This window comes from Bombina bombina, chromosome 3 (assembly GCF_027579735.1).
Source record: "Bombina bombina isolate aBomBom1 chromosome 3, aBomBom1.pri, whole genome shotgun sequence".
NCBI classification, from domain to species: Eukaryota; Metazoa; Chordata; class Amphibia; order Anura; family Bombinatoridae; genus Bombina; species Bombina bombina.
In genome coordinates, this window is record NC_069501.1 from 653,379,444 (window position 1) to 653,392,466 (window position 13,023).

Consider the following 13,023-nt stretch of genomic DNA (forward strand, 5'->3'; position numbering starts at 1 on the left):
TGCTATACTATTAGAAATAAATGTTTACCTCAGGTCCTAAAAGTGCTACATTCTTCAGCTTTTGGCATCTATCAGTTTATAACATTTCCATTATTACATCAATCAGGGTACCAACTCTTTATTTTTAGGAGAAGCTCTCATGTTTCTAATGAGACGTTTCATCTGTGTGTTGATTTATATTTAGCAAAGACAGTTTGCCTGCACCTTTTTCTACTCTAAACTTGATAACAAGTGGATTAGATATTTGTCACTTTTACAATGACCAAGTAATACATACCTCCCAATGTTTGAAATAGCCATAGAAGGACATTTTTCTCCCTATTAACAGATCTCTAATGCCCCCCCCCCCCACACACACACACATGGGTACTATACAGCATATCCTAAGTGGATCCACACACATTGTCATACACACACATTTTTACACATACATACACACACTCATATACACATATTTACACATATACATATTTAAATTAATCTAAAATTACAAAAAATAAAAAGTCTAACATTACAGAAAATAATAAACCAAATTATCAAAAATTAAAAAATTAAACGTAATCCCTATAAAAATAACAAGCCCCCCAAAACAAAAACACCCCCTAATCTAATTCTAAACTACAAATAGCCCTTAATATTGCTTTATTAGGGTATTGCCCTAAGTTAAACAGCTCTTCTGCATTAAAACAATTCTAAGTCCCCCCTAACAGTAAACCCCTCCACCCACCAAACCCCCCAAAATAAAAAAAACCTGACACTAAAAAACCTAAGGTACCCATTGCCCCTAAAGGGGCATTTGTATCGGCATTGCACTTAAAAGGTGCATTTAGCACTTTTACTGCTTTTAAAAGGGCATTTAGCTCTTTTACAGTGCCCCAAATCCCTATTCTAAAAAAATCAAACCCCCCAAAAATTAAATCGAACCCCCCAAAAAACAGCCAATAGGATGATAGCTACTGAAATCCTATTGGCTGATTTGAACAGCCAATAGGATTTCAGTAGCTCTCATCCTATTGGCTGTTTTGAACAGCACACAGGATTTAAGAAGCTCTCATTCTATTGGCTGATTTGAATTTGAAGACTCAAATCAGCCAATAGGAATGCAAGGTACGCCATTTTGAAATGGCTACCTTGCATTGAAGCTTCAGTGTACGGCGGCGACCATATGAAGAAGACGCTCCATGCTGGATGTCTTTGCCGCTCTGCGCCACCGGGATGAAGAAAGAATACACCCCCGCAATGGATGAAGATGTCGCTGCCAGGATGAAGCCTTCTCGCCACCTGGATGTCCGGACTTCAGCAACCATGAGTAGATATTCTGGGGTTAGTGTTAGGTATTTTTTTTATTTTTTGGGGTGTTTTTTTTATAAGCTTAGTGTTTTTTATTTTTCGTAATTTAGTGCTTATTATTTTTTGCAATTTTAGATTTTTCAATTTTTCTCGTAGTGTTAGGTTTTTAAATTTTTTATAATTTATTTTATTAGAATAGAATAGTAAGGTTAGGTTAATGTATAGTTTAATGTTAGGTTTATTTTTATTTCACAGGTAAGTTTTTATTTATTTAAATATAGTTATATTGTAATTTTAATTTAAAGTTAGGGGGGTGTTAGGTTTAGGGGTTAATAGTTTAATTTAGTGTTTTGCGATGTGGAAGGCTGGCGGTTTAGGGGTTAAAATGTTTATTTAGTGATGGAGATGTGGGAAGCCGGAGGATTAGGGGTTATTAGGTTTATTTAGTTACGGAGATGTGGGAGGCCGGAGGTTTAGGGGTTAATATCTTTATTATAGTGTTGGCGATGTCGGAGAGCGATGGAATAGGGGTTAATAACTTTGTTATAGAGGCAGTGATGTCGGGGAGTGGCGGAATAGAGGTTAATCATTTTTATTAGTGTCGACAATGTCAGGAGCGGCAGATTACAGCTTCAATCACAGGTGTTTGTTTAATATTATAGGTAAAACTAGTTAGAGCTTCTGTTTAACTAGCGATTAGTTGGTGCTAATTTTGCTGGATAAGTTTGCATAAACATTATTAACCGTTTTTATTTTGCTGTTTTTACACAATATTTGAATAATCATTTAATATCCAGCCTCCTTGACTCTGCATGGTTGACCCAGTCATATTGATAAATGACAGAACACCATTTAATTTGTATAAATTTCTTATATACAACCTAAAAAAGGCAGATTTCCTCCTTTTAACCCTGAGATTAGTGCATTGTACACATTTTGGTGGTGTTTTGGACCACATTGAGTCACTAATGCATACTCACTGTGCAAATGCTTAGTTGGCAGGCTTGTGTATTCCCTAAGAGGCATATAAAGTGTCCAATCTCAGGAGTTTTTTTTTTTTTTTTTAATTACTATTCAATAGAATGTACTCTTGAGAGGCTTTCCTTTTGCAATGAATAAAGAGGGTCAACTAATGACTGTGTTTTAGGATAGGACTCTCTTCTTCCCTTGTTTTTGTTTTAAGTATTGTTACTGGAGCCTTTAATAAACATGCAGGCAAACAAGGATACTATGGGCAAGATTACATATGCATCGTCGCCCGCAAAAGCCGGCGACGCCGTTTTTTACGCGGTTTTGGTAACACATATACGACACCACATGTAAATGCGGTGCGTATATTTTACCTGTTGCCCTCAATTTTTACTCCCATAAGCTAACATAAAACCGCGTCGCAAATCGGTATCACATATTCAGCGCAAGGACTTAAAATGGAGACATTTTACTCTAAAATCACCTTGACACACATAGGCAGGCACAGCAAGCCTTGCGCTGAGTATGAAAGTACCATAACTCCTGTAACTGGCTAAAAATATTAAATTTAATGTTAATATTATCATTACCTGTCAACCGCCAACCCCCACCGCGATAACTAATAAACAGGTAGATTATGAGTTTTGCGTTACGACTTTTAAGGCTGAAAAATGGCAATTTCAGTGTAATGGCAGTAACGCAGCTATTGGGAGTCGTGTCGGTATAGCTATACCGCAAGCATTTTAGCCTGTAACGCAACGTCCATTCCACACTCAAAAAAATGAAGTTTTTTCATGGGATTTTCATAGCGCCGGTATTACAGTTTGTGCGGTGAGGCTAAAATGCTTGTGTTACAGCCTATACCAACACGATCCATACCGCCATCTGAGAACAGTAGTTATGAGTTTTGCGCCACAAAACTGTTTCACAAAACTCATAAATAAAGTGTTACAAAGTACACTAAACACCCATAAACTACCTATAAACCCCTAAACTGCCACCCTCCTGCATCGTAAACACTATATTAAACCTATTAACCCCTAATCTGCTGCTCACATCACAACTATTAAATACATTTATTAACCCCTAATCTGCCGCTCATTGTCAACACTAAAATGAGTAAACCCTCTTCATAATAATAAATGACAAAAATAACCTTGTCCTGGTCCCAAAACACCACAGGTACTACATCTGACTACTTACATTCTAGCAGCTGCCTCCTGATCTTTAGGTGCTTGAGTTGCTTTGTGCTATCAGTTTGCCCAGCACTGACCATTAGTGAGAGACCTGTCTTAGCCCGTATGAGGGGTTAATACACTAATAGCTGTGTATTTCGCTAAGGGTGGTAAATTGCATTTCTGTATGTGGAGGAGTGATATGTACATACAGTATAGTGTTCAATTAAAAAAATAATTTCAAAAGCACATTGAATGTTCAATAAAAAAAAACGTATAAGTACTTGTGCATGGGCCAAAATATTTGTTTCTTTCAAAAGATATGGTTTGAAATTTTCTGCCAATTTGGATCGTAAGAATTTAGTTCAAGGTCCTGTTTGGTTCATATAAGAATTTGCTTGAAACAAAATTTGTTCAGTTGCATTAACGCCTATGAGAAGCCCAAAAAAACATTACTTTTAGTAGCAAAATTACACTGCTAGGAAAAACGAACAATTAATAAATTCAGTGCTAACATAGTCACAAGAACATACAGGAACCAGAGCAAGTTTTCTAAAGAGAATTCAAACAATAAATTGAAATTAAAAGCATTTGATAATTTCAGTTATAACAATTATTCACTAATACTTCCTTTTTCCACCACCCTATTGTCTTCCCACTTCTAACCTTTCACTTCCCACCACAACAACCTTTCTGTACAATCTTACTTTTTTCAACTCTCTTGCTCTTTTTCAAATCACTCATGCCAAAATACCCACATTACTCACTTTCTCACACACCTGCTGCATAACAAGTTTGTAGTTAGTTATCCTTGAAAGACAATTCAGTGAATGCAGGCACCAACAGGCAGCAAAGTTACTAAACTAGCTAGGCTTCTGATTGTAGTACGTGAACCTCAAAAATACACCTCTAAGGAAGGAGGACAAAAGGGTTTAGTGTCCCTTAGGCAAAGCAGCCAGCAATTCCATGAGGATTTAAATTGATGGATAATGACTACCACAGATCAGGAAGGGAAGGAGCGGACGTAGCACACTGAACTAGGTAGGCTTCTGGTACATAAACCCAAAAAATACACCTCCAAGGGAGGAGGACAAGAATGTCCTTAGAGACCCTTTTAAACTGTAAACACCTGCCTAGAGATGCTTGAACACAGCGGCCAATAGTTTGCTATGATTTTTAACTTTAACTGATGATGAACACTACAGAGAAGGAAGGGCAGAAGCAGGAGAGGCAGCAGAGTTACTGAAATAGGCCTCTGGATTATAGTACACCAACCCCATAAATACACCTCCAAGGAAAGTGACAAGTGGAGTAAAAGTAGTATGGGTGAGAGGAAATAAAGTTGTTACATTTCTCACCATTCCACACACCTGCTCCATAAAGGGACATAAAACCAATTTTTTTTCTTTCAGTATTCAAATAGAGTAAAATGTGAAAAAGAGCAAACCCAAACTAGTATGTCACCAATAATATTAACGTTCAATCCACTAAAATATATAAATATGTGCAAAGTTCCAAATATTCAATACTCTGGAGATTCTAGAGAGGCTACCTGTGGTTGTAAGTGGTAACTCACCAGCTCCCAGGGGATTACCACCTTGCAAGAAACTGGTTCCTGCGGTACGCTCAGCCGACCTTTGCTGTGAACGAAGCGGGAATATCCTCTCACTCGCTTCAACTGGTTTCAGCTCACGGGTAACTTCTGGCTAGTTCCGCTATGTACACCATCTGTTCCCCACGTCGCTCCAACCTCTCTGTCAGCAGGGTTGTCTACTCCAGCAGTTCTCCAGTATGCACATATGCTCCAGATGAAAATTACTTGCCTCAGCCAGAATAGTCAGCAGAACTGGATGAAAGGCTTAATTAAAGAAGAGATTCCAACTTTCCGTAAAAACAGTCTTTTATTTCATGTTTAAAAACTTTAAGGTAACACAGCAAATTCAGATTGGTGTGTAGGGTGCAGCACTGACACACCAATCTGATTTGCTGTGTTACCTTTAAGTTTTTAAACATGAAATAAAAGACTGTTTTTATGGAAAGTCGGAATCTCTTCTTTAATTAAGGATTCAAATAGAAACATACAATTTTAAACACCTTTCTAATGTATTTCTCTTATCAAATCTGCTTCATCCCCCTGCTATCCTTTGCTGAAGGAGCACCAAAAGGAGCTGCTGGTGCAATGCTGCCCCCTGCAGACTCGCGGCCAATTGGCCTCAGCAGGGGGGTTTCGGGTTGAATTGTGGTGATCTCTGTCCGCTTCATCAGAGCAAGCGGACAGGGTAACTTGCATTTCTGGTGAGTCTGAAGACTCCCCAGAGACACGGGCCCTCAAGCTCCGTTCAAAGCTTGATAAATGGGCCTCATTGTCAATAATTGGATCCAAAAATTTTAAACTTGGATTCATCACTTCATAATACTCTTTTCCACTGATCTTCATTCCAATATTTCTGAGCTTTAGCATATTTTAGTCTTGTTAACCTGTTCCCCTTTAAAAAGTGGTTTCTTGGCTTCTACCCTTCCACAAAGACCATTCCTGATCAAGCTTCTTCAGACAGTAGAAGGGTCAACCTGGCATCCTGATGAAGCTGCCAGATGCTGAGCCAGGTCCTTGCTGGACTTCTTCCAGTCTCTCAAAGAAACTTTCCAGTCCTTTTTTTTGTCATTGACCTTTCCTGATTCTTAAAATTTCTTTATAACAGCTTGAATACCACATATTGAGTATCCAGTTTGTTTGCTGATTTCTCTTTGAGAGTGGCCTTGCTGATGCAAAAGTATGATTTTATGTCTGTCAAGTTCTGTGATCTTTGTCATTTTGAATTGAATAATGTGATTGAAAATTATTCTTATTAACAAGCTTCCAATGAATTAAACTCATACCACATGTGTATATAAATGCTCAAGTGTGTCTTGCACAATCCTGTTGTAATAGACCTTTTTCACAGTAGTCATTTTAACATGAAATAATAGGACAAATACAGGTGTTACATACACTCTCACTGCAGTAACACGATAACAAATTCAAGCTGCCTGTGTAACCTGTCCAATTTAGCAAGGATTATGGTAATGTTTGTTGAAGAAATGGCCCAGCACTTAAGTTTTGAAGGATTTGATTCAGCATTGCTGCCTTATTTCAGAATGGGTGATGTATCATCACCTCTTAGTCTCTAGAAAAAGTCTTGGTGTCATTTCACCTCCTTTGGGCTAGATTAGTGGTGTATTAACATTAGTGTCGGCAAAATATTGCAATATCGTGGTCACGCTAACTTACAACTTGAAAGTAAGCACGTACTGCTAAGAGCAATCAAAATTTACGCTTGTCAATTTTGCGTGACTGAAGACCTCACATAAAGGGTTAGGGCTTAAATTAAGTATGCACCAAACACAAGATAAATACATTAAAATTAAGTGTGACTCTCATTTATAATAAAAATTATTCATATAAATATTCATACTTTTTTTTAATAAGGGTATATGTTATATGACAAGAGCTTTGAATGGAAAGGACAATATTTTGTATTAATATATATATATATATATATATATATATATATACAGGTAGCCCTCAGTTTACGTCGGGGTTAGGTTCCAGAAGGAATGGTTGTAAATCGAAACCGTTGTAAATTGAAACAAATGGGAAGTGAGGTTGATAGGTTCCAGGCCCCTCTCAAAATTGTCATAAGTAACACCTAATACATTATTTTTAAGCTTTGAAATGAAGACTTTAAATGCTAAACAGCATCATAAACCTAATAAAATAATCACACAACACAGAATATATAATTAAACTAAGTTAAATGAACAAAAATGTTTGCTAAACAGCATTATAAACCTAATAAAATAATCACACAACACAGACTTCACTTGCATTTTTCTGCAAACAGTTCTTTCTATGCATTCCAATCTGGACTGATTTATAGACAGGAAGATCTTGTTCCTTTGAAATCTGCTTGATAGCTCAGGTCTGGTTAAACTGATAAATTTCAACTTGCTTTGCTGCAACACAAGCGGACAGCTCCACCTACTGGCTATTTTAATAAATGCACTGCTTCTCAATGCTTTTCAATATTAGTCACATGACTGGAAAAAAAGGTTGTTATTCTGAAACGGTGTAAATTGAACCGTTGTAAAACGAGGGCCACCTGTATATATATATATATATATATATATATATATATATATACAGTATATATATATATATATATATATATATATACTGTATATGTGTGTGTGTCTAAATAGGTGTATGTATGTGTGTATGTATATATGTGTATACATGTACATTTATGTATTTATTTATATGGACATGGATATAAACACATGTATACATACACACACACATATATATATACAGTAATGTGCAAAAGTCTTCAGAACAAAATGGCTTCTTCGGGCAAAAGTCAGTATTTAGTGTGACCTCCCTTAAATCTTAAACTCTTTTGGGGAGACTGTCCTGAAGTTTTCTGAAGTAATCTTATGGTATATTATACCAGGCTTCTTTCAGCACTTCCCAAAGTTCTTCTTTAGATTTAGATTTTTCTTTTATTTCTTTCTCTGTCCAGAGGATCCCATACTGCCTATATAATATTAAGGTCGGGACTCTTTGGAGGCCAGTCCATGACCTCCATGACTGTCAGCTGGTTTTTTTTTTCAAATATAATTTCACTGCATTAGCAGTGTGCTTAGGATCGTTATCATGCTGAAAAATAAAACCATTCCCAATCAGGCGCTTTTCAGAAGGAACTTAATGGCAGGATTAATTAAAACCTGTCTGTACTTTTCAGCATTCATGATCCCATCAATTGGGACAATATCGCCAACACCACCGGCATAAATGCAGCCCCAAAACAGGACAGACCCTCTACCATGTTTCCCTGAAGGCCGCAAGCACTCATTCTTCCATCTCACTCCAACTCTTCTTATGGGGCATAATTTATTGAAGGGGGCTGGGGGCAAGATTTATTACAAGGGGCTGGGGTAAAATTTATTACAGGGAGGCTGGGGCATAATTTATTGAAGGGGGCTGTGGGGGCATGATTTATTACAGGGGGACTGGGGGGATAATTTAGTACAAGGGGGCTGGGGGCATGATTTATTACAGGGGGGCTGGGGGTAAAATTTATTACAGGTGGGCTTGGGGCATAATGTATTGAAGGGGGCTGTGGGGGCATTAATGTATTGATGGGGGGCTGTGGGGGGCATAATATCCTGGGGGGGGGCATAAATGATTACAGGGGGACTGGGGGGCATAATATGTTGTAAACAGATTGCTTTATTTTTCTTTACAACCTTTGCTGACATATTTATTTCATATTTACACACGTACAGCTGCATACATTGTATTTATATAGATATTTGACTAAAGAATAATTGGTTATGAGACAAATACAATTCTAGAAACTGTGAATTCTAAGTTCATAGGATTTAGGGCTTGTTATAGCATATGCAATTTATACAGTTCTTTTCTATTGCTTGCATTTTTTTTCATTATTGGCGTCAGTGGGGCCTCATATTTAAGTTTCGCCTAAGACCTCGCAAAGCCTAGAGCCGCCTCTGCCTATACTTAATATGTGCCAGTCCTGTTTCATTTTGGTCCCAATTATCATAACTGAACAACACATTTAAAGGTCATTTTCACTTATTGAAATTCCACAGCTAAAAGGACTTGATAAAGCCATGACATAACTTTTCAACCAAACACCCCAAAACGTTTTGAATATAGTGTAGGTGAAACACAATGAAATGATCCCAGCCAGTTTGGATGAAACATCACTTAAGAGATTCAAATGCTCCCTGCTTGATCAATTAAAGTTAAAAAATAAATAATAAGTACTTTTACGGTAATAAAAATTAGCCAATTCGATAGCCCAACAAACAAACACACCCATATCCTTCTAATGGATTATGAACTGGGACATAATCAGCATAGAGATTTTTGAAGAAGACACAGCAAATCACAATCATTATGTTAGCACATGTCATTTATAAGCATCACTACACACTATTACAAAAGATCAATAATCAATAAACATACAGACCCTTTAACCCATCATAGAAAGACTAAAATCTCGAAATTACAATTTTTAAAGTGAGCACTTCACTTTTTCAATTACAAAATCATGAGATTAATGTTTTTTTTTAGGTGGTATCGGTATAGAACTTTAGGGGACACACTGACAATACCGGCCAAAGTTCAGAATTCTTTATCCACTGAAAAGAATGACAGGATCCCTTTATCTGTTAATAAACATTTACATTGCTGCATTTGGGCATTTATAACTTATCATAACATAAAAAGTTTTCATCAATAACTTGATATCACACACACTCATCACACAAACATTACGTACGCATACATACACACAAACACTACACACACATACACAAACACTACACACGAACACACAAACATTACACATGCACACACACAAATACTACACATGCACACACACAAACACTACATAAGCACACAGACAAATATTAAACATGCACACACAAACAAACACTATAAACGCACACACAAACACTACACATGCACACACAAAAAATACTACATAGACGCACAAACACTACACATGCACACACACACAAACACTACACATGCACACACACAAACACTACACACACCGACAAACATTAAACACTACACACTACACAAACACTACACACTTGCAAACACTACACATACAGAGCAAAAATATCACTTTTTGATTTGCACAGTTAAGCTGAGCTAAAATGACAGCATTTAATTTATCCTTTGAAAGAAGGTGGTTAAAGGTGACACAATCAATAAATCTATGCTGTGCTCATTTAGCAATATTACATTGCAAGCCTTGAGTAGCAAATCAAGTGTTATATAGTAAACATTGCAACATTGGTCAACCTTTTCCTGATAAAGTGATCTTTGATTTCATCTTTATTTCCCAGCAAATTAGCAGAAGACAAAAATCTTCAGTAACTGCTCTGTAAGAGGCACCAGTAAGTGCTCTATAAGAGGCACAGTATTTACAGTCTTATTATGATAAGTTGTTTAAGAGAAGCGAGCCTTGCTTTGTTGTATCTAATTCTGACAGGCAGTGATTGTAATTAAGATGCTGGCAGGTTGGAAGGTAGGGAGATACAGAGTGCACCTAACCCATCCCTCATTCCTTTGCTTCCTGTATTTTGCTTGGTTGCTAACAAGTGACATCACCCAGTACACACCCTCTCCTGCCTGCTGTCAGTTTTCCTCTCACTTATGCTTATGCTAGGGCTTAGCAGCAGCACTGGAAGGATAAAGAACGTTTGTAGCTGCTGAGGCTACAGGCAGTATGCAAAAGGTGTCTTAAAGTCCAAGAGAAAGAGCAACATAGTCTGCCACAGCACCTGTGACCTGCTTTGCTAAAGGGTATCTTTGCCTCTGTATGTAGCTAAACTTCAAGAAGCTATTCTCCCTGCAATCCATTCTCTGGTTTGGGTTAAGGAGTAGAATTGCATGCATGACACACAGAAAAGGAGAGAAAATGACCATTAGCATTCAGGAGCATATGGCTATTGATGTATGTCCAGGTCCCATCAAGCCAATTAAACAAATTTCGGATTATTTCCCTCGGTTTCCTCGTGGTATGCCTGCAACGGTTAGCCGCAGCAACTCTCTGAAGTCTAATGTGAGCCAGCCTTCAGTTAGTCCATCAGAAAGTTCCAAGGAGGAAGAAGAAGATGTGGACAAGTTATTTGGCGCATACGGAGCCTCTTCTACGACGCCTGCGAAACGAGATGATGAAGTTGATCTGGATGGGTATGACTCAGATGACTGCAGTAAGTTATCTGTGTTTTTACTTTATATAGTTTTTGTGTATATATATATATTTTTATTTATTTAATTATCTATTTATTTTTTATGGTATGAGTCTGAGGACAGGGGTAAAACCCTAATAAAGTCACTTTGTTGGATTAAACTATTGGTTCATTTAAACCCGGTGAGTGCCTGCTTATATTTGGGACTATATATATATATATATAGATATATATATATATATATATATATATATATATATATATATATAATTTATTTATTCATTTTTAAATGTAACTAATATACATTTTTGTCAGCATCTATGCACAGTTGTAAACTGCAATGTTGTGGGTCCTTTCATCATTTGTCATTTATAATAATTTATGGATATTATTCCAGAAGCCCCACAAACTAATAGCTACATTATTGTTATTGTCATCATCATTATCATCTTTATCATTTATTTGTAAAACACCATAACATTCCATAGTGTTGAATAGGGGGTACAATAATAAATAAAGAGGCACAATCTGCATGAACAAGGGGTACAAATATAAATGAGACTCACAGCAATACAAAACATTACTCCAAAGAAATACAAACAAATTTACAAGAGATAATGACCTCTGCAACAAAGAGCTGACACTCTAGAAAAGTATGATAATCAACCATGTATTAAAAAATGCATTGTGTTCAGTATTGTGATAAATAGTAAAAAAAAAAATCGTTAACATAAAAATGTATTAAATATATTTGCTTCAATTTATTTTAAATTTATATACACATATTGGCATGGCTCTTAGCTTACAATTCTGTGGGCCAGCACAAAACAGGAGTGTATATGATATGGGAGATTTTTTTCTTTTAAATAAATGTATTAAAAACACGATATAAAATACTGGGGTATGCATACTTATTTACTGTCTGATTACCTATTTAGTGTAAGGCAGGACACACTGGTGGCAAGTACAGCTTGCACATGTATGAGACCAGGACAACACAATCCACCAGTTGCTTTTGGTGAAAAGCAGGTTATTACATATTCATCTGTAGTGAGAACGCTGCCTTTATTTTTGCCTGGCTGGATGAAGAATTATTGCTTAGTTCCAAATTACAGCCATCCTAAAGCTGCTGCTGATCAGCTTAAGGTGCTTGTCAGATCTGTTCTTCAATAACAACTCTGAATGGTTGTATAGCAAAATCTGCTGTCTGTTGTTGTGAAGGAGAGCAATATTTCTGTGTCAGCAACTGTTGAATGCAATCGTAATAGATTCAGGGATCTACAGAGCCTGTTATTCAGATGCTGCTATGCAAAGTCAGGTGTGATTCCCAGATGAAGGGTGAAGAATCAGAAAAAAATTAAACCAGGTAATTTATTCCACAAATAGAATAGTCCCTTTAATGTTAATAAGAATCTGGGTAGGGCTTAAAGATTGATAATCAATAATTCACATTAAGAAAATGTACATGACATGAATCACTCATTTCACTTGTCTGTCTTTAGCATTCTTATTACTATCCTTATCGTGCACTGACAGCAAAATAATTGTATACCTTTATTATTGGTCAGACTTTTACCCATTAGAATTTTTAAAATCCTTTTTCTAAACCTAGGATTTCAACCTGACTAGATATAGCAGCCATATATGTATTAGAAAATAAGAACAGTAACATACAATTGATAAGTTTTAGTTAAGTAAGATTGAAGTTAAAGGTTGCAAATCTTTTTTTTCAGGAATGATTTCATTAAGAAGCTGAAATGAATTGTATTTGTATGGTTAATAACATTCCTTCTATTTTGTCCATGAATAATGCCTG

The 13,023-nt window shown here is 36.5% G+C and overlaps 1 protein-coding gene across 1 annotated transcript in view; it reads left to right on the forward strand.

Annotated features, from left to right (window-relative positions):
* The first annotated feature begins 10,909 nt into the window (after positions 1-10,909).
* The window catches only part of DOC2B (double C2 domain beta), a 1,640,761-nt gene continuing 1,638,647 nt past the window's right edge, over positions 10,910-13,023 (forward strand). The window contains exon 1 of the mRNA XM_053707380.1: positions 10,910-11,228. Coding sequence (XP_053563355.1) covers positions 10,910-11,228 — 319 coding nt within the window. The remainder of the gene's footprint in view (positions 11,229-13,023) is intronic.